This window comes from Tupaia chinensis, unplaced genomic scaffold (genome assembly GCF_000334495.1).
Source record: "Tupaia chinensis unplaced genomic scaffold, TupChi_1.0 Scaffold143231_1, whole genome shotgun sequence".
In the NCBI taxonomy this organism is placed as follows: Eukaryota; Metazoa; Chordata; class Mammalia; order Scandentia; family Tupaiidae; genus Tupaia; species Tupaia belangeri.
The window spans coordinates 446,142-469,885 of NW_006203075.1; the positions used below are offsets into that span (position 1 = coordinate 446,142).

The 23,744-nt window shown below is 37.9% G+C and overlaps 1 protein-coding gene across 1 annotated transcript in view; it reads right to left on the minus strand.

Annotated features, from left to right (window-relative positions):
* Window positions 1–23,744, minus strand: part of TEX9 (testis expressed 9) — a 57,717-nt gene that overhangs the window by 28,375 nt on the left and 5,598 nt on the right. The window contains exons 3-6 of the mRNA XM_006163829.2: window positions 16,260–16,323; window positions 14,296–14,375; window positions 5,895–5,943; window positions 4,425–4,507 (exon numbers count right to left, since the gene is read on the minus strand). Coding sequence (XP_006163891.1) covers window positions 4,425–4,507; window positions 5,895–5,943; window positions 14,296–14,375; window positions 16,260–16,323 — 276 coding nt within the window. The remainder of the gene's footprint in view (window positions 1–4,424; window positions 4,508–5,894; window positions 5,944–14,295; window positions 14,376–16,259; window positions 16,324–23,744) is intronic.

Below are 23,744 nucleotides of genomic sequence, written 5' to 3' on the forward strand. Positions count from 1 at the left end.
GATCCTGCAGGTTCAGAATTAGAAGAAAAAAAGAGAGAAACTCCTCTTTATAATTCCAAACCCAACAATCCAACGGTGGATACCACATTTCCATCCATGACAGAACAGGGAAAATGGCACAGAACTAATTCACAACAAAGAGAAGCACAGAAGCACACAGAAACCTATTCCAAAGAATTAGCAAGAACTGAATACAGCACCAAATGACTAAAGGTTACAGTAGAGCCTCAACTATGAGAAAACCAGGAAATACTTTACCTGCAAGGGAACACAATAACTTGTTTCCAACAAAGGAAAAAACAGAGGAAGTTACTAAAATGTCAGAAATAAATCAGAATATTGGGACCAGAAGTTGGCATAATGGCTATGTCACTGGACTCCCATGTAGCCGACCACGGTTCGAGTCCCAGACTCAGGGGCCTAAACTCATGCCGGGCGCTTGTGCGTGTGTGCCCAAGATCCCGAGAGGAGAATGGAGGGAAGGGATTGGGGTGGGGCCATTGCCCCTGGGGGGGGGGTTTCTTGCTTTTCTGTCTGTCTCTGTCTTCCTGGTGAGTGTACGTACCCTATAGCAAAAAACCTCTTTAAAAAAAATAATAATAATTTAAATAAATAAATAAATCAGAATATTTATCATAAGTAAACCTAATAAGATGCAAGAGAAAACAGACTACCAAGTTCAGGAAATAAGAAAATCATTCCATGGCTTGAAGGAGAAGTTCCAGAAAGAGACAGCATAAAAAAAGAATCAAATAGAATTTCTAGAGATGAAGATTATAAGAAATCAAAACTTCCCTCAAAAGTATTAATAGCAGATTAGACTATGCAGAAGACATCTCTGGTTTAGAAGACAAAAGCCTCTGACTTAGAGCTGACCAAAAAAATTAGAAAATAATTTTTAAAAAAGTAAGGACAACGTATGGTAAATACTAGATACTATTAAGTGCCCAAATATCAAAAAAAATTGACGAGGGCAAAGAAGATCTATGTCATGAAATAACTGCAGAAAACTTTCTAAACCTAGAGAAATATTCAGAAACCAGAGAAAGGAAATACAAAAGATGCCAAACAGAATCAACAGAAGAAAATCCTCTCCCTAGTACATTATAGCCGGAGTGGTAAAAATAAAAGACAAGAGTCTAAAAATGGCAGGAGAGGAAGATGAAGTTACATACATAGGATAACCTATTAGGCTAAAGTCAGACCTTTCAACTAAAACAATGCAACCTAGAAAGGAATAGGCAGGCATATTCAAAATTCTAGAAGACAATTTCAACCAAGAATACTATACCCAACAAGATTATCCTTCAAATAGGAAGGAAAAGGAAATCATTCTCAGATACACAAACCTCAAAGAATTTACCAATACTAAACCAGCTCTTTAAGAAGTACTTAAAGGAATATCATATCAGGAAAGCTAAAGAGAGACAATCAGAAATGAAAGAACACAATATAACCAAGAAAATGGCTTACAAAATGACAGGAATAAGTCCACAAATATCAATAATGCTGAATGTTAATGTATTAAATCCTCTAATTAAAAGTCACAAACTGGGGACCAGAAGTTAGCATAATGGCTATGTCGCTGGACTCCCATGTAGTCAACTGCAGTTCAAATCCCGGACCCAGTGGCTTAAACACACACCGGGCACTTGTGTGTGAGTGCTCAAGACCCTGAAAGAAGAATGGAGGAGAAGGGATTGTGGCGTGGCCATCCCCCCTGGGGGGGTGATTTCTTGCTTTCTGTCTCTCTGTCTCTGTCTTTCTGGCAAGCGCACATGCCCTATTGCAAAAACCTCTCCAAAAAAGAAAAAAAAATACATAGACTGAAAATGAAGGTGGAAAAAGATATTCTATGTAAAGAGAAATCAAAGAAAGGGTGGAGGTGTGATACTGATATCAGACAAGATAGACTTTAAGACAAAAACTGTAAAAAGAGACAATGAAGGACACTATCATACAAAAAGGGCTAATGCATTAAAAAAAATATAGAACACTTGCAAATATCTATGCACCCAACAATGGAGCACCCAAATACATGAAAGACAGACTGCTTGACCTAAATAAAGGGAGAGAGAGATTGCAACACAGTGATCATTGGAGATCTCAACACCCGTTGTCTCCTCTGGACAGATTCTCTAGACAAAAATGCAGCAAACAGATACATGATCTAAATGATAACCATAAATCATATGTACTAGACAGACATCTGTAGAACTTTTCACCCAATGATGATAAAATACACATTTTTATCACCCCAAATGGAACATTTTTGGAGAGACCATGTTTATAAATTCAAAAGTACAGGAACTATAAAAAGCATCTTCTTCAACCACAATGAAATTAAACTTGAAATTAACTGAAGAACCCTTAAAAATATACACATGGAAACAAAACAACCTTCTCCTGAATGACATCACAACCACTGAAGAAACTAAGACTGAAATCAAAGGATTCACTGAACAATGATAATGATGAGCACATGAGTTTTCATAAACTACGGTACACAGCAAAAGCAGTCATAAGAGTTCATAGCAATCGCAATTAGTGCCTAAAAGATTAAAAAGAAAAATTAAAAGGAGGAAAGAAAAAAAAGAAAGGTGGCAAACAGACAACCTAACAACACATTAACACATTTTAGGGAACTGGAAAAACAGCAATAACAAAACAAGAACAAGATACCTGAAAAACAGAAATAATACTATGAGCAGTTACACACCAACAAACAAAACCTAAAGGAGGTAGGAAAATTTCTGGATACACATAATTTACCAAGATTGAACTAAGAAAACATCAAAAGCCAGAACAGACCAATAAGCAACAAGACTGAATCAGTAATAGTCTCCTGGGACCAGCAGGTGGTGTGGTAGTTAAGGGCATTGGACTCACACATGACAGACCATGGTTCAAGTTCTGGACCTGGTGGCTTGCTTTCTCTCTCTCCCCCTACTGTGATAAAATTGAAAAATAAAGTTAAATACAATAATAATAATTTTTAAAAAAGTCTTCCAACAAAGAAAAGCCCAGGTCCTGATGGCTTCACTTCTAAATTCTACAGAACTTTTAACCAACTAACCCTGATTCTCCTCAAACTATTTCTAAAGATCCAAAGAGAAGGGAACCCCCCTGCCCCCCCCCCAAATTTCTATGAAGTCTCCATCACCCCTATCTCAAAAACAGATAAGGGCATAACAGAAAAAGAAAACTACAGGTCAAAAGCCCTCATGAACACAGATGCAAAAATTCTCAAAAAGATACTAGCAAATTGTATCCAGCAACACATTAAAAAATAATACACCATGACTGGGTAGGCTTCATTCCAGGGATATACGAGTGGTTCAACATAATAATCTCATTAAAATAATAAATATATTACATTAACAGGAGGAAAGGATAAAAATCATATGAATTCATCAATTGATACAGAGAATTTGATAAAATACAACATCCCTTCATGATTAAGAATCAGCAAAATTGGCATAGATGGAACATTCCTCAACACAATAAAAGCCATCTATGTGGGACCAGCAGTTGGCATAATGGCTATATTACTGGACTCCCATGTAGTCAACCCTGGTTCAAGTCCCGGACCTGGTGACTTAAATTCATGCCAGGTACGTGTGTGTACATGCCCAAGATCCTGAGAGGAGAACAGAGGAGAAGGGATTGTGGTGTGGCTGTCCCTCCTGGGGAAATAAATAAATAAAATAAATAAATAAATAAATAAATAAATAGCCATCTATAACAAACCCACGGCTAATAGCATACTGAATGAGGAAAAGCTAAGAGCTTTTCCACGAAAAACTAGAACATGACAAGTCTGCCCACTTTCTTCACTCCTTTTCAACATAGTACTGGAAGTCCTAGCCAACACAGTCAGACAAGAAAGTAAAATAAAAGGCGTTCAATTAGGAAAAGAAATGAAATGTCTATTTGCAGATGATAATAATTATACACATAGAAAGCAATCCCATTTACAATGGGCACAAAATGAATAAATCTAATCAAAAGGTGAAAGATATCTACAAGGAAAACTATGAAAAACTTTAAAAATAAATTGAAAGTGACACAAAAGAGAGACAAGATATCCCAAATCATAAAATTCATCTGGAATCATAAAAGGATCCATATTACCAAAGCAATACTGTGCAAGAACAATAAAGTAGGAGGCATCTCACTTCCTGACCTCAAAATATATTACAAGGCTGTGATAATCAAAACAGCATGGTATTAGAACAAACAGCTGGTATTATCACTTACAAAAGTGTTTGGAACTTGATAGAGCTTATGTTGAAATTATTTTTATGTTTTAGTTCTGTTTTCCAGAAACTTTTTGATAACTCTTATGCAGAGTAGCGCTTAATCATTAATAATAAATTATAAAACTCAAAAAGAGAAAGTAATAATTTTAAAATATACTATACCTTGAATTTTCTTTCATTCCTTTATTTGAAGAGCGTAGTCGGTTTTGAACCTTGTTTACAGGAATAATGTTTTTGGTCTTTGGCTATAAGAATTTAAATTATTGATTAGATTCTAATAATTTGCTCAGAAAAGCCATTTTGTAACACATGGAAATACTTTTCTGCTACACTATTACATACAATTGCTATTTTCATGGAATTAGACAAATGTGTGTCTGTGTGTATATATACATATATGTATGCATACATATACACATGTGTATATGTACATGTGTATGCATATTTACATGTGTGTACACACACAAACATATATGTGTGGTGCTAGAGGGTGCATGTGCTCACCAGAGAGGGACACAGATGGAGAGGAGAAAGCATCTTCCAGGTGAAATGATCACACTGCAATCCCTTCTCCTCCATCTCTCCCTTTCAGGATTTTGGGCACACATACATATTGGCATATTTCTCAAGCTGCTAGGTCCAGGGGTTGAACCATGAGGTCAGCCATGTGGGATCCAGCTGCTTTAATCACTAAGCAACAGAGCTGGCCCCCAATTATATTTTCAAGAAACATAGAGCTGTACAGTTGGCAAAAAAAATCTACCTATCACCAGACTAAGAAATTTAAGAATAAGGAAGTGAGACCCAAAGATGCAGCTAGCTAGAGGAATGTTAAATCCAGATGTTCTGACTGAAAAAAATTTAGTTCTCCTCACTAACCAGTTCTTTCCCCAGAGAGGCCTTCTCTGGCCCTCATGTACACAGTTCTCTGGGCCTAGACTGCTATAGGAAACTTGTAGATCCCCAAAAGGCCAGCATCTGGGAAACTGACTTCTACACCATAAATATTTAAATAAATGCAGGAACCTTGAAATAACTTTCTTTTTATATGAGTGTCTTTCTTCTTCAGGTCTTCTATTTGATTTACACTTTAGAGAGAAACCCACAAAACTTCCAGTTACACACTTATTTCAAATAGAATTCTTTTCTCACTGTAACTACAACTATTCAGTGAAATTTGGAGACATTAAAAGATTCTATTTATTTTATAGGCGACATTTCACAAATGCATTCCTTCTGAGTATCAAAAGTATATCATCTATTTCTATTGAGTTCCTTTTCTGTTCTAAGAAAAGATTTTTTAGGGAACCAGCAGTTAGCGTAATGGCTATGTCGCTGGACTCCCACGTAGTCGACCGTGGTTCACGTCCCGGACCCGGTGGCTTAAAACTCACGCCGGGCGCGTGTGCGTGCGTGCCCAAGATCCCGAGAGGAGAATGGAGGAGAAGGGATTGCAGCGTGACCATCCCCCCTGGGGGGTGATTTCTCGCTTTCTGTCTCTATGTCTCTCTCTGTCTGTCTGGCGAGCGCACGAGCCCTACAGTGAAAATCTCTCCAAAAAAAAAAAAAAAAGATTTTTTAAAAAATAACCTACATTCTATAAATGTATTTACAGCAAGTTTTACTTCATACCTTAGTTTCTGAATGTAGATGAACTATCCCTTCAGATGTTAATGGACCTCTACAGACCAGAAATAAACATTATATGTTAATAGATGCTAAGCAGACACATAATGAAGTTCAATGGCATTTTTTTTTCAAAAGTGGAAATATGCAAGTATCAGGTAGATTTTGCTATGTTCCAGTTATTCCCATCCTTCTTTATTTTGAACAAGTTTCATATACAAGAAAAGCTCTTTGGTTAAACAGTTTCCCTTTGAGAAGATATACTATAATAGCAATATTTTTTGCAGAAAAATGTAGCATAAATTTAAATGAATGAAAACTATAAGGATCATGGGCTACATACAGGGATGATCCATTTTACAAAATAATTAAACATGGGGCCTTTATCATGCCCCCCACTTGATGTTACCATTCTTCTAATGCATTGGGTCGTCAGAAAAATCATAATACATTTTTACACAGAAAACCAGAAAAACATGTCATAACTTTCCCAATGACTCAATATTTAAATACTTGGTTAGGGGACCAACAGTTGGCGTAATGGCTATGTCACTAGACTCCCACGTAGTCAACTGCAGTTCGAGTCCCAGACCCAGTGACTTAAACTCATACTGGGCACATCTGCGTGCGTGCCCAAGATCCAGAGAGAACAGAGGAGAAGAGATTGTGGCATGGCCATCCCCCCTTGGGGGTGATTTCTCGCTTTGTCTCTCTGGTGAGCTCACATGCCCTATAGCAAAAACTTCTCCCAAATACATACATACATACTTGGCCAGAGTCTGTGTTCATCATTGCACTGTGAACTCGATAATGGTACAGATCAACCTTATTCACTGCTCTATGCTTAGTATTCGGCATAGCACCCACTGTGAAAGCTCTTAAATGGCAGTAATACTAGAATGAATAAGCACAACTAAATGCAATTCATTTTCATGCATGATGTTTTCAAAAATGTTTGTACTTTAAAACACAGTATTTGTGGGGATCTTCAAACTATGTCCCATAGGCGAAATTCCCCCATCCCATTTGTTTACTATTGTCTATGGCAGTTTTCACATAATAGCAAAGTTAAGTAATTGTAACAGACTGTATAGCCCACAAACTCCAAACTATTTACTATCTGGCCATTACATAAGTATTTGACTATCCCTGACCAACTTTCTTCAGCATCTGTGTTAATATCTCTGAAAATGCACCACGTTAGTATTTATTGTTGCTATTAAAAAAATACCATATGGGGACCAGCAGTTAGCGCAATGGCTATGTCGCTGGACTCCCACGTAGTTGACCGCAGTTCATGTCTCAGACCTGGTGGCTTGAAACTCATGCCAGGCACGTGTGCATGCGTGCCCAAGATCCCGAGAGGAGAATGGAGGAGAAGGGATTGCGGCGTGGCCATCCCCCCTGGGGGTGATTTCTCGCTTTCTGTCTCTCTGTCTCTCTCTGTCTGTCTGGCGAGCACACGCGCCCTATAGCGAAAACCTCTCCAAAAACAAAAAATACCATATGCCCCAAGAACTCTTAACTAAAGGACATAACAAAACTGCTTTCCATCAGATACCATCTGCTGAGCTAGTCATGTATAGGTATTTTTTATATTAAACACAAAGATATACTTAGGTAATATTAAAAACAATCTCTTAAAATACTACTAGAAATACCTCTAGTAAGGGGGAAAAAAGGCTTTCTGATGATCATCAGATTAGAGACTGAAGAATCATTCTCACATATACCATGAAAATATTTTCAAGTCCAGCAGTTGGCATAATGGCTATGTCGCTGGATTCCCATGTAGTCAACCACAGTTCGAGTCCTGGACCTGATGGCTTAAACTCACGCCGCGCACGTGTGCATAAGTGCCCAAGATCCCAAGAGAAGAATGGAGGAGAAGGGATTTCAGCGTGGCCATCCCCCCTGGGGGGTGGTGATTTCTCACTTTCTATCTCTCTCTTTCTGGCGAGTGCACACCCCCGATAGCAAAAACCTCTCAAAAAAATTTTTTTAAAAGAAAATATTTCCAATTATTATACAAATTTTAAATATCATCTTTATCTGCCTATCAAATTGTTTGCCATTTCCTTAGATTTTTCTGTATCTTCTGTTGTACCATCTGCCCCTACCACATAAACATACATGTCAGCCAAAAAGTACTTAAACTGTCTCCCACAGGTTTTATAGTGATATTACTTTGCCAGTGCTTTTCCATGAAAAATATACAATAGAGTATTCTGTTTACTTGTGTTATTTTTACCCACGAAAGTTTTATAATAATGACTGAAATGATTTGTGTGTTAAACCTTGCTTCCAGCAGACTGAAGAATTGCTTTACTACTACAGTCATGGGCCAAATAACTGTTTCTATCAAAAACAGTTGTCCTGGGACCAGCAGATGGCATAATGGTTACATCACTGGACTCCCATGTACTTATCTGCAGTTTAAGTCCCAGACCTGGTGGTTTAAAATTCATGCCAGGCACTTGTGCATGAGTGCCCAAAATCCCAAGAGGAGACTGGAGGAGAAGGGACTATGGCGTGGCCATCCCTCCCAGGGGTGGTGGTGATTTCTTGGTTTCTGTCTGTCTCTATCTCTCTGGCAACCACATGTATCCTATCAACAAAAAAAAAAAAAAAAAAAAAAAAAAAAAAAAAAACCCCCCCCCACACAAACACACACACACAAAAAAAAAAAGGGGGCAGTGGTCTCTTGGGCTACCTTATATATGTATCTTACATGTATATTCATATATTACATATGAGTATAAGTAGTTTTGTGCTTTATGTATGCATACATATGTGTATCAAATGATGATGTAAAATTATATTTTGATAGATATACTTAAAAAAATTTCAAAAGTAACACACTAGGCATTAACTTCCGGAGAACAGGATCTGGTCTATTTATTTACCACTGCAGTATCAATAGCTATACTTAGCACTAAAAGTTGTCAAAATTTTTTTCAGTTTTGTGATATAATTTACTATCACAAAATATACCATTGGGGTATACAGTTGTTGATTTTTGTTTGTTTGCTATAGGGTGCATACCCTCACTGGAGAGAGAAAGAGAAAGTGGGGGTAGGGCTGAGCAATTACCCCCCCTCCCCCCAGGGAGGCATAGCCATACTGCAATCTCTTCTTCTCCATTCTCCTTTTGGGATTTTAGGCATGCACACACATATGCCTAGTGTGTTTTTCTTTCTTTCTTTTTTTTTTTTTGGAGAGATTTTTGCTATAGAACACGTGTACTCATCAGAGAAACAGAGATACAGAAATTAAGAAATCATCCCCCTGGAGGGATGGCCATGCTGCAATTTCTTCTATTCTCCTCTTCGGATTTTGGGCATGCAACACATGCACCCAGTGTGACTTTGAAGCCAGCCACAGTCGAGTACGTGAGAGTCCAGCAATGTAATCATTATGGCATGTTCTGGTCACCCTGGTGATTTTGGTTTGTTTTGCTTTTTTGGAGGGGTTTTTGCTATAGGGCACGTGCGCTCGCCAGAAAGACAGAGACAGAGAGATAGAAAGTGAGAAATCACCTCCCGGGGGGGATGGCCACACCGCAATCTCTTCTCCTCCATTCTGCTCTCGGTATCTTGGGCACGCACACACACACGCCCGACATGAGTTTAAGCCACTGGGTCCGGGACTCGAACCGCAGTCGGCTACATGGGAGTTCAGCGACATAGCCATTACGCCAACTGCTGGTCCACCCTGGTGTGTTTTTCAAGCCACCACATTCAGGACTTAATCTACATAACTGGCCATGAAATCGAGCTAGAGAATTTTTCCACTGGATGAAAAACTTCCCTCATGTTCCTTGCTACTTAGTACTTGAATGCATACACTTCAAGCCCTACATAATCGGTAATCTGATTACTATCTCTAGTTTTGCATTTCCTAAATGCCAAATGTAGTCATTTTTTATTATGACCTCTTTCATTTAATATCCATGTGGTTACTTTATCAATAGTATCACTTTTATTACCAAGTAGTTTCCTACTGCATAGAGAGATCTTATTTTTTTGATCCATTACCATTTAGTGGATATGAGTTGTTTGGCAATTATGAATAAAAATGCTCTCAAATTTGCATCCAGGTTTTTCTTAGATATAAAGTCTTTCTTTTGGGTAAATACATAGGGAAAAATGTTGCAAAATTGTATGCAATAATTATTTATGATGAAATGGATAATGTTCCAAATTTCACATAGGGGCCAAATATACTACCATTTTGGTCACACGTTTCTTTTGTGTTTCTAAACTCAGCCGGTGGGGCCGGCAGGTGGCATGGTGGTTAAAGGCACTAAACTCCCAAATGGCTAATTATGGTTCAAGTCCTGGGCCTGGTGGCTTGCTTTCTCACTTCCCCTACCCTTCCCCACTCTGTTCCTCTTTGGTCAAATTAAAATAAATAAAGTTAATTCTTCAAAAAACTTTCTAAACCAAGTAAAGTGTTTAAACATTATGCACTTTTAGGAAGGAGTAGCTTGTTTTAACATTTAAACAGCCATGGGGCCAGATGCTGGCTTGGAGGTAATGCAATGCTCTGTGAGGCTGACCCCTATGGGACAGTTCCAGCTTTACATCTGGAGACCTCCCTGAAATATGCTAGGCATACACCTGCATGCCCATAACCCAGGACTGGCTGATGCTGAGGGTGTATTGGTGCATAAGGACTCTGTTCAGGGTATCTATTTCTCTTACTCAGGGAAGAAAAAGATAAACTTTATAAAAAGATTTAGCCACAGACAATTTTCACCTACTCCTGAAGATTTTTTGCTGGTATACTCCATTCCATGCCAATTAGTTCTATGTGCTATTAACACACCCACAGCTTTTTCCAAGACTATAATCCTTTACTGCATTTCTTTGTTTTACCCTGAACCTCTCTTTCTCTATTTAAAAATGGGTTAGGTTGGGATCAACAAATGATATAGTGGTTTAGGTGCTGGATTCCCACATGGATGACCATAGTTTGAGTCCTTCCCATACCTGGCAGCTTGAAAATCACGCTGGGCATGTGTGCGTGTGTGCCCAAAATCCTGAGAGGAGAATGGAGGAGAAGGGATTACAACGTGGTCATCCCCCCTAGAGGGTGATTTCTTACTATTCTTTCTCTGTCTCCGTCTCTCTAGCAAGCACACATCCCTATGACAAAAAAGTTTTGTTTTTGTTTTTTTAAGAGCAATTTTTGCTATGGGACAAATGTACTCACCAGAGAGAGAAAGACAGAGAGAAATCATCCCTCAGGGGGCGTGGCCATACCACAATCCCTTCTCCGTTTGGGATTCTGGACACATGCACCTGGCGTGAGATTAAGCTGCCAGTCCGGGACTCAAACAGCAGTCAACTATGTGGGAGTTCAGTGATGTAACCATTACGCCATCTGCTGGTTCTGGCCAAAAAAAAAAAAAAATCTTTAAAAGAAAAAATGGGGAGGGTGGCAGCAGGTGGCGTGGTGGCTGGGGTGCTGGACTCACACATGGCCTACTGCGGTTTGAGTCCTGGACCTGGCAGCTTGCTTTCTCATTTTCTCCCTCTGATGACTACAGCAAGTTTAAAAATAATGGAAATAATTATTTTTAAAAACAGGGTCAGGTTAGGCTTCCATATGGAGCCTACATCTTTAGATAGAACTTTTTGCCTAACACACTATCTAACCAAAAAGTTTCACTAGTTGCTATTTAATCTGATCCTTGATCTGAGGAACTTTAATTATTTAATTAATATGAAAGGTGTTTTTTTTTTTTTTTAATTTATCAGGGGACACACACTCATCAGAGAGAAAGAGAGAGAAATGGAAAAAGTACCCCCTAATAAGGCATGGTCATGCCACTATCTCCCCTCCTCCACATCTCCATTCTCTTGGGATTTAGGGCACACATGCATATGAGCTTGACATGTTTTTTCAAACTGGCAGGTCTGGGACTTGAGCCATGCAATCAGCCACATGAGATCCAGCGACCTTAACCACTAGGTCAAAGAACCGGCCCCATAGAACATTTTTATTGATAGCAGTGAAGGACACACTTCTAGCCTAATTTTTAATCCAAGGCTGAATTTCAGTAGTCTTTGTTCCTTAAGGATTTTCTCAATTTTATCTCATAATTCTTAAGCTCTAAAAGCAGCTGACTCTAAGACACAAGCATAATAAAGACAGTGTTGTATTGGCATAAGGAGAGATATATAAACCAGGGGAAAAGAACTAGGAGTTCAAAAATAAAAACGTACATCTATGATCAATTGATTTTTGACAAAGGTGCCAAAACCATTCAATGGTGTCAGGAAAACAATACTCATCTCAATAAATTGTGTTAAGATAACTGGACATCGATGTGCAAAAAGACATAGATACTTATTTCATACCACACACACTCAGAATGTATCAAAAACCTGAATATGAGTTAAAACTATAATGATTTCAGAAGAAACCATAGGTATAAATTTTTCTGACTCTGAATTATTTAGATATTCTCTCTCAATGCTGCCTGCGAACCAGTCTATTTCCCAAACTTGTTTCTTTCTTATAATGGCTAACAGCAACAACACAGACTTTTTTTTCTTTTTAGACTTTTGTCATAGGGCACCTATGCTGGCTGAAGAGACAGAGTGGGAAAGCGAGAAATCACTACTGGCCCACCCCCTGCCAGAGAATGGCCAGGCCCCAATCCCTTCTCTATTCTCTTCTCAGGATTTTGGACACACACACACACACGTGCCTTATGTGTTTTTCAAGTCCCTGGGTCTGGGACTTGAACATGGAGTCAGCCATGTGGGATCTAGCACCTTAACCAACATGGCGCTTACTGGCCCAACAACATGTACTTTTTAAAAATGAATTATTTAACTTAATTTTATTAATCATTATTTTTAAAAATTTGAACAGAAAGAGAAAGAGAGAGAGAGAGAGAGAGCAGGAAAGTGAGAAAGCCAGCCACCAGGTCCAGAACTTGGGAGTCTAGTGCCTTAACCACCATGCCAACCTGTTGGCTCCAACAACATATACTTTTGATAGTCTACGTTACAACCTCTTACCTTAGAGCACAAGTTCATTAGACACCTATTCTGATTCCCAATTTACCATAAGTGAATTTTACTAAATTCACTGCCACTAGATTACATTAATTCTTTATCTTTGCAGACTCTAATATCGGTTTCCTTGCTGGCTACTAATTGCTAAACTAAAACCACATTTCTAGAGGTTCTGTTATATAGCACTCTATTTTCAGGACCAGCATCAATATTAATAAAGAGGCCAAGCTAGAGAGTAACTCCAAAATCTCAGTGACTTAACACATTCATTATAGCAGGAGAGAGAGAGAGAGAGAGAGAGAGAGGGCTCCATTTCTCAGGTGTTCCACATGTTCAACAGGCAGAGAAGTTTCAGCAACTGAAATTTCACTCATCATGGCAAAGAAAGTCAGCTGGAGGTAGTTCGCACACCAATTCTTGTCTGGTTTTGGCTTGGAATAGATTAATTTGAACTGTTCCACTTGCAGTCCACTGACAACTGGAGACTTGAAATGTTTGTTGATCACCATTGCCTCTGCTACAATAAGATTTTTACAGTTTTATTTACATAGATCCTACACTTTTTCTGTTAAGTTTATCCCTAGCTATTTTATGCTAATTTCTTGATATAGCAGAAGTCCACATAAAATTCAAGGGAAAACTTTTTGGTGTATTTTATCTTTACTACTTTTTAATCTTCACCTAATTTTCTTTCTTTTTTTGGAGAGTTTTTTGTTTTGTTTTGTTTTGTTTTTTTTGCTGTAGGGCCCGTGCGCTTGCCAGACAGAGAGAGACAGAGATAGAAAGCGAGCCCGCCGCGGGGGGGGGGGGGGGGGGGGGCAGATGGCCACACCGCAATCCCTTCTCCTCCAATCTCCTCTCGGGATCTTGGGCACACACACACACGTGCCTGGTGTGAGTTTAAGCCACTGGGTCCAGGACTCGAACCATGTTCAACTACGTGGGAGACCAGCGACATAGCCATTACACTAGCTGCTGGTCCCTCTTCACCTAATTTTCATATGCAATTTTAAAAGAAAGATAATATATGAGAACAGGTTTACCAATAGTATCAATTGTGGTTTGAATCTCAAACATACTTTCTATGTGTCCTTGGGCAACCTAATGAACCTAAGCTACAGTTTATAAAATAAGGATAATATTCACTTGAAAATAATACTTTCAGAATGACATGAGAAAAAGCAGGTAAAGGGGTTACACTGTGTCTGACTGGCATAAGTACCCAATTACTTTTACTTTATATATTATTCTTCAAATAACAGATCTTTCAATAATTGCATTAAAAAGATTTTATATAGTAAAAGACCCATATACATCATTGAAAAAAGCAAAGCAAAACAAAACAATGATATTTGAGAATTTAAATCACTTACCTTAAACTGTAATCATTTTCTTCTTTATATGACTTAATTTGTGCTGATATAGGCCTTGATTGGAACTCTTGCTGATCTCTCTAGTTAAAGGAGTAAAAAAGAAATCAGATAGGATATAGAAAAAAACACAAAAGGAAAGTATTCATAATGCCTTTCTGATCACTAATCATTTCAAAATTGTCCATGGTTTTTATAATATCAATGCACAAAATCCTAAATGCTATGGCATAAAAATAAGGTTGGTAACATTACAGTTTCTCCTTCATTTGGTCTGGACTTAAAAAACCCATCCCAAGGGAAAAATGTAAGCATCAAGCCTTTATATGGTATTTCCAATTCTTGCTCCCCACCACGAGAGTCTTCCATCTTAGGCAGCATACAATGGAAATTAGAAAGATGCACAGGAAATGAACAACTGCACTCATTTAATTGGTACAAAAACTTGTCTCAACTCAGGAAAAACTTCATTGCTGAGAAGACTATGAAAAACAAAAATGAAATACCAGGAGTAAAAGCTTTTGGTAAAGATATCAAGCAAGTAAACAAAAATTCAATATGACAAAGGTTCAGCTCAGTTGGCCTCCGTCAGGCTGGGGATGCACTATCCCCTTTCGCAGACCTTTTGTTACCTACTGTGAACTTTTTTTGGGGGGGTGGGGAGTCTTTTTAGGTAATTATATGAACAGGATACATAATAAATTCCTCATTCTATTATTGTATAAGGTCTGTTTGTACTAGTATCTTAAAGCTCTTCAGACACTGGCAAAAACTAAAAGATGTAATAAAAGTATTTACTTTTAGTAAAATACTTCATTACAAATGCAATTAGAAAATCTGCAACCATTATCCAAATAATTTGAAATACTATGTACATGACACATTTGTATTCCTACACAAATAATAATAGATTTGTATACACATTAGTTTTAAGAATAACCTAAATTTTAGTCCTTGGCTTAATCAATGCTAGTTCTGGTTTGGAAGGATTAAAAGAAAGAATTACAATTAAATTAGCATAAGAACTGATAAAAGTTTGAAAGCAGCCACTTTATTCCCCTAAAGACAGCTAATCTACCCTATCAATTAACAATGGAAATACTGATCATTAAAGAGGGATGCTTAGTGCAGGAATACTCTATTTGCTGTGAGAACAGAAAATAATATTCTTAGATACATTGTCTAGTGATATAACCTCATTATATCCTGTCTAACTATAAACATGATTGCAGTCTAAGAGAACTTACCTGTAACTACAGAGTTTAAGAAACCAATGATCGGCCTCACTACAGTGGCATGGGCAGTAGAATGCCACTGTGATACTGGAGCCAGCCACATGGGAGACCTAAGTGCAGATTCTGGGTTGATCTGAACACCCTGGGCATACCTACAAAGACCTGGGATCCTTACTAGCTGACAGGCTGGTGGGAGGGTAACAGCGTGGTGAGACCCTATCTGAGGTACCCCTACTGTCTGTCTCTTTCATGATAGAAATAAGCTAAAAAAATAAAAATAAATAAAGATATATATATATATATATATATATATATAAGATGTCAATATTAGTGATGATTATTATCCTTTACTCAACTTTCACGTAGAGACCATTTTTATTTCAATTTCGTTTGAATTATCAGTGTTTACTCTCAAATATTAATCTTAAGGTACCAGAAAAGATTAAATAGCAATGTTCTTAATTAATTATTGGAACATATAAATGGGAATTTATATTGGAACATATAAATGGAAACACTAAATTTCTTTAGTATCTTAGAAAATGTATGTTTACCAAATCCATATACACAAATATATACATATAACTGTACCTATTCATGTATATTAATGTTTGGTTTGATAAATCATTAAACTGAACATTTATGCTTTGAGCACTTTTTTGTACATGTTATACATAAAATTTGAAAGTTAAAAAAACTTACACTGAATCAATAATTGTACATTTAACTTACTATTACTTCCTCAGCTTGTCGAACCAGGTCAGCAGTTTTTGCCTCTAATTCTGCATTTATACGCCTAAAAGCAAAAAATAAGTTAGTAATTGCTCTATAATAAACAGCCTAACAAAAATGAAAATACTTAAATATCAGCAATTATAGTTTATCGAGTGACCTAAAAAACAAATGCTAAAATATACACATGACATAATTGGGGACACAAGTCTGGGATTTAGTGAGTAGACCCAATGTGGCTCACGCCTCAGCTACATATGTCAATACCAGCATCATCAGAAAGAAAGATGATTAATTCGGCCTTTACCTGCCACCTTTTTCTTTTTTAAAACAATATTCCTCAATCTATTTGGAATCTAACAAAAAATAGGAATACTATTTACTTGGATAAATCAGAACTGCAAGAATAACATCACTGAAAGGAAAAAAATTGAATACACTACAGGGTGTGTGTGCTCACCAGAGAGAGGGAGGCAGCGAGAGAGGGAGAAGGTGAGAGAGCAACCCCCAGAGGTGACTACACTGGAATCCCTTCTTCTCCATTCTCTGTTCAGGGTTTTGGGCAGGCACACACATATACTCTATCTCTCAAGTCACTCAGTACGGCACTCAGACCTCACAGTCAGTCATATAGGATCCAGCCATCATAACCACCATGTCATCAGCTGGCCCAAGAATTGTCTTTAAAGGAAAAACTCATAATTCTACAACCACCATTCAACCTTTATTATTATTATATTTTATTATTTATAATTTTTTTAATTTGCCAGAGAGAGAGGGAAAGTGAGAAAGCAAGCCACCAGGTATGGGACTTGAACCACAGTCAGCCATGTGAGAGTCCAATGCCTTAACCACCACATCACTTGCAGGTCCCATCCAATCATTTTTACTCTTACTATTCCTCTGCAATTTTCGTCTATGGCATATACAAAGTTTTAGACTGTTTTGCCACAACACAGAAGAACATATTTATCCCCACATAATCTTTTAAATTAGCACTTTATTTATTTAGGAGAGGTGTTTGCTATAGGAAGTGTGCACTCACCAGAGAAAGCTAGAAAGCGAGAAATTAATCCCTGGGGGAATGGGCCATGCCGCAATCCCTCCTCCTCCTCTATTCTCCTCTTAGGATCTTAGGCGCACACGTGCCCGGTGTAAGTTTAAGCCACTGGGTCTGGGACTCAAACTGCGGTCGACTACCTGAAAGTCCATCGATGTAACCATTACCCAATCCGCTGGTCCCTATAATTAGCACTTTAAATGGCTATATAATATTTCAATGAATTGCAGTTAACATAATGTATTAGTTCAAGTCCCCTTTTCACTCTTAGGTTAACACTATAATAAACATTTTCAAAAGCATATTACTATTTTATCCTATTGAAAGGTTACCTTTTAGACCATCTATGCTTTTTTCATTTATATTTACATTGTCCCACATTCACTTTACATATCAAAAAATTTTGCTCAAACTTCATAGTTGATAGTTGATAAACAACTTTCAAAATTTCAAAAATCTTAAAGATAATGATGTTCAAAATATTTCTTATAATTGTGTATAATTTTGTAGACCAAGTATGGTTTTAAATATTTGAGAAAATATTTACATGCCAACTACTCAAACTGTTGAAAAACAAACACCCAGCACACAATTCACACGTAAACCTGCTGAATTCAGCCCTACCAAGTATTCTGTGATATACAATCTGCTAACAAAGATCAGTCTCTTTATCTTCCTTCAAAGTCTTTCTCAAAATAATCCTTTGGTTGTGGCTGCTCTTTTGCAATCTCTACTGACAACTATACTAGACTGGAAAAGTCCAGGTTACCTTAAGATATAAATTCTTTCATATAGCTTCTCTAATCCTCTCTGCCAGGCAGAAATGTTTATGATGCCAAGACATCTTTCTAAGAGCTTCTGTTGGCTTTCTTGAGCTCTGTCTTAGTTCTATAGCTTTCTGGTTTAATCTTCAGATATGACATTCTAGTCAAAGCCCTGTCCAAAACAAGTATTTCCAATTTCAGTTTTTTTGTTTTTTTGGTTTTTTTGAGAGGTTTTTTGCTATAGGGTGCGTGTGCTTGCCAGAAAGACATAAAGAGATAAATCACCCCGGTGTGTGGGGGCGCAGGGCGGAATGGCCATGCCACAATCCCTTTTCCTCTATTCTCCTCTCGGGATTTTGGGCACACATGCACACGTGCCTGGCGTGAGTTTAACCCACCAGGTCCGGGACTCGAACTGTGATCAACTACATGGAACTCCAGTGACACAGCCATTACACCAACTGCTGGTCCCTCAATATCTGATTCAAGACAACAGGTATTGTTGAACTGATCCGAATAACTATTCTGCTACAAATTAAGATTACTCCCAAATATTTTCCAATTCCAGAGGGGTCAGGAAGGGAGAAAAGTTTATGTTTCCATTTAAAGAAACAAACAAGAAGAAAAAATATTTTTAATCACTAAACCTATCAACAGCTCTAAAGAAAGCAAAATCCTTAAATTGGGAAAACAAAGCCTAAGAAAAAGACAGTAATGTTTTATGCAAAAGTCATAAAATTCTATTCCACCAGTTCAGTCTTACGTAATTAATCTTTCTTCTGTTGAATTTGCAGCATTGCTTTGGTCCAATCTTTCCTTTCAAATCCTGGAAGTTAACATTCAACATTATTATTGATATTTCTTGTCCCTAGCATTAAGTTGGTCATTTTCTTGGTTGCTTTTTGTTCTCTTATTTCTGTCTGTGTGTCTTTAGTTTTCCTGATAAAGTTCTCCTTTCAGAACTTCTTTAAGAGCTGGTCTGGTGTTGGTAAATTCTTTCAGGTTTTGTTTATCTGAGAATGTTTTTAGCTTTTCCTCCAATATGAAGGATAATCTTGCCGGTATAGTATTCTTGGTTGAAATTGTTTTTTATTTAACACTTTGACTATGTTTTCCCATTCTTTCCTTGCCTACATTGTTTCTTTTCTTTCTTTCTTTCTTTTTTTTTTTTTTTTGAGAGGTTTTTGTTATAGGGCATGTGTGCTCGCCCAGAGAGACAGAGTGACAGAAAGCGAGAAATCACCCCCCAAGGGGGATGGCCATGCTGCAATACCTTCTCCTCCATTCTTCTCTCGGGGTCTTGGGCACGCACCTGCGCCCGGTGTGAGTTTAAGCCACCGGGTCCGGGACTCGAACCATGGTCGACTACATGGGAGTCCAGCAACATAGCCATTACTCTAACTGTTGGTCCCTGCCTGCATTGTTTCTGACTGAGAAGTCTGATGTTAGCCTGACAGCAAGACCTTTGTAAGTAACTTGATGTTTTCCTCTTGCCAATTTTAGAATCTTGCCTTTGTGGTTTTGGCCAATCTGGCTATGATCTGCCTTGGAGAGATCTTCGGTTGACTCTATTTGGGGTCCCTTGTATTTCTTGGGTCTGGATATTTGAATGCCTCTTTAAATTTGGGAAGTTTTCTTTCAGGATTTCAAGGAATAGATTATCAATGCCCTTATTAGTCTCTTTACCTTCAGGGATACTGATTTTCCAGATGTTTGGGTGCTTAATGGTATCTGGTATTTCTACTATGGTATTCTCATTTTTTTCTGGTTACTTTCTCCGTTTTTTGGGTTTTTTTCTAGGTCAGAGGTTTTTGCCTTTAATGTCTGAGATTCAATCTTCTGCATGGACTAATCTGCTTTTAGTACTTTTGAGGGAGGTTTTGATTTCCTGTATCGCAGCCTTCATCTCTAACAGCTCCATTTGATTCTTTTTTCTGATGTGTTATTTCTTCTTTCAGATAGTGCAAGAACTTCCTCACCTCCTGGAACTCCTCTCTTTTCTCCTGCATCTTCCAGAGTTCATTGTCTCTCAGCTCTTACATCTCGTTTAGTTTTGTTACTAAGAATATCCTGAATTCTCTATCAGACATTTCCACGAGTTCCAATGTACTATCTGGGGATGATGAAGTATTGTTCTTTTCACTTAGGGGGGAGTTTTTTTGTTTTTTTTTTTTTTTTTTTTTTTTTTTTTTAGGTCATTCTGTGACAAAATCTCTCCTCTACTGTGTTTTGCAATGTGGTACCCACAGAAAGAGGTTATGAGTTCAGAATTATAAAAAGTTTCTCCTTAAAGCAGGAGGTTCAATAAACGTTGAGGATTTCAATGACCTAACAGTATTCAGATGCTTGGCTACTGTGCACCTAGGCCTGTCTAGACACTCAATATGTGGAGACTAAAGAACAGAGTAGGAAAGTAAGGTTTAAAAAAAAAAAAAAAAGGAAAAGGGAAAAACTAGACAAAAATGACCAAAAAAGAAGAAAAAAATATTTTTAAAAGGTAAAAAATGAAAACTGTGTGGCGTGCAGGGGTCTAGGAGCTGAGGTTTAGACCATGACTTTAGTCGCCTTGGTCCCTAAACACACCAGGACACACCTCAGATTTAAAATGGCTTCTGAAATTAGCAAGAGAAAGAAAAAGTCAGAGGAGAAAAAGTGGTTTAAAAATTTAAAAAAAAAAAAAAAAAAGATAAAAAATTTAAAGGAGAGACAGAGACAGAGGTTGCCCTACCTTGAATGAGTGTTTTGGGGGTCTAGAAGATGAGGTTTATAGTATAATTTTAGTAGTCTTGGTCCCTGAACATGCCAGGACACATCTCAGATTTAAAATGACTTCCTGTCCGAGTGTTTCAGGGGTCTACCCATCTATGCTTTCCTGAAGCTATATGAAGGAAACAGGTTGAAGAATTTTTAAAAAATCAGACACCTTGTTCTTTTTCATACATACTTGATTTTGAAGTAACAAACCACTTAAAATCTTCACCCTCAGGAATAAAAGCAGGGGGTGGTGCTCTATCCCATCTTAAAACAGTCTAATAATTGTTTGTTTTTTAAATTACTGTTATTTTAATTTTCTATAGGTCATATGTGCTTAACAGAAGGAAACAAGAAACAAAAGTGTAAAAGCAAGCCACCAGTTCTGGGCCTTGAACCACTGTTGGCCATGTGAGAGTCCAGCATCCTAACCACCATACAACCTGCTAGCCCCAAAACAGTTTAATATTTTAAGTAATATTTTTTAATCTTAGGATTACTTGGTTAAAAGGAAATAGCTAAGAAAGACTTAACAATACATTTAAGGCTTCATTAGCTTTTTCTTCAAAATTTTTCTAATAGGATCAAGATTATGGGACCAGCAGTTAGTGTAATAGCTATGTTGCTGGACTCCCATGTAGTCGACTGCAGTTCGAGTCCTGGACCCGGTGGCGTAAACTCACGCTGGGCGCTTGTGCGAGCATGCCCAAGATCCCGAGAGGAGAATGGAAAAGGGATTGTGGCATGGCCATCCCCTCTGGGGGGTGATTTCTTGCTCTCTGTCTCTCTCTCTCTTTCTGTCTTTCTGGTGAGCGCATATGCCCTATAGCAAAAACCTCTCAAAAAAAAAAAAAAGATTAAATAGAAGCTTCCAATCAATACAGTAGCCCAAAATGACTGAAAAGACTGTTCTCTAAATTCAAAGAAAGGCTGGATAAAATGTAAAGAAGAAAAATATTGCAAAGCTCAAATTCAGCAGAGGAAATGCCCTGGTAGGAGGAATAAAGCAGTAATTTGAGTGAGAGCAGTAAACAAAAATAGAAGCTAAAATGGCTTCACAGCTAGAAGCTGATTCACATGTGAGGCAGGAATGGCTACACCTGTGAAACAGAATACGCAAGCTCTACCCGTAACTTGATGAACAGAAATGAAGCTAGAGCCATGGATGGGAAAGACTGTCATGTGAGTAATCAGAATATACAGAAGTGGAGTCCAAATTCATCCTATCCAGATGGTATAGGGACACTATGCCAATAATATAGAAGAAAGCTGGCCTGGAACCAATGAAAACTCCAAGCTAATAAAGGTAAATTCTAAACCTCCCTATAGACACATCTATTCATCTACAGTACATGGGACTCTCTCAGAAAGCAAACTACTAAAGATGACTTTAAAAAGATAATGAATTGCATAAAGGCACTAAAAGGGAGAATCAACAAATGTAAAAGAAAATTTGCACCATAAGAACTAGAGATAACAAAATAGTCTAAAGATTTTAAAATAGCCATTTTAATTTAGAAAAATAATCAAGAATAGAAATCAGATATTAAGCAAGACCTAGATATTATCACAATAGAACACCAAACTTCAAAAATAATTGAACAGAAATTACATACATAGTCACTGAAATTAAAAACTCAATGAAGCTCAATGAATATGTAAAACAATAGAATGCATCGAAGAGGGAATAAATGAATAAGACAGATATGAAGAAATTACCTACAAGGAACAGAGAGAAACAGGGATCAAAGAGATCAAAACTCATGCTAGAGGGTGCACACGTGCTCCCTGGAGAGAAAGAGAGAAATCACTCCCTGGGGGGTGACCACACCGCAATCTCTCCTCCTCCATTTGCCTCTCCGGAAATTGGGCATGCACCACACGCACCCGGCATGAGTTTCAAGCCAGTGGTCCAGGACTCAACCCTTGGCTGACCATGTGGAAGTCCAGGCCTTAACCACTACACCTTTATATTCAAATCGCAAGAAAATAAGAGAACATCGAGTTTTAGCCAAATTAAAGGACCCTTGTTTAATTAAGCCACCGGCTACAAGAGGAATTGTGTCCCTCCAAAACCTTCCAGGACCAAAGCAGATGGGAGGGAGGTTTATAAAGGCAAAAAACTACAAAGGAAAAAAACTACACATCTAAGAAAGTACAGGCCTTGAGTTAAGCAAGAGCAGTTTACAAAAGCCGAAAGGAAGACAGGGATGGATGAAAGTGTTCATCTGCTGGTGATAAGCATTCAGTGAAGAATTTTCAGGAGACCCATACAGGTCAGGTTACAGGGAAAGGGAGATAGCAACTGAGTCACATTCAAAAATGAGGTGCTCATGCTTTAACATCACCTCTGGCCCCACAAAAATCTTTTTTAAAAAGAAAAAAAAGCCATGACCTGAGTGCCTATGTCCCCAAAATGTGTACAAGGTAGAGAAATGGAGGAAAATGGATTGGGTTATGACCACATCCCATTAGAGGCTGGCTTTCTCCTTCTCCCTCTCTGTCCCATGCTGGTCCATAGCTAATTTCAAATTAGTAAACACATCATGTTAAAAAAAATTATTGATTAGAAAGCAGAAATGAACAGACTAATTATAAAAAGAATGATTTTAAAACAAAATGTTCAGGGCTGGCAGGTGGCGTGGTGGCTAAGGGCACTGTGCACTTCCACGTGGCCAACTGCAGTTTGAGTCCCAGACCTGGCAGCTTGTTTCTCACTTTCTCCCTCTCTTACGCTCACTCTGCCCTTCTCTGGTCAAGTTAAAATAAAGTAAAATAAAATATAATTCTTAAAAAAAAAAAGCATACAAAATTGGAAAATAAAGGGATAAAAAATGTAATAGACACTACATACTAATAATAGGAATCAAGAAGAAAATAAGTACTACAGCTCCCAGACAAAATGGCCAC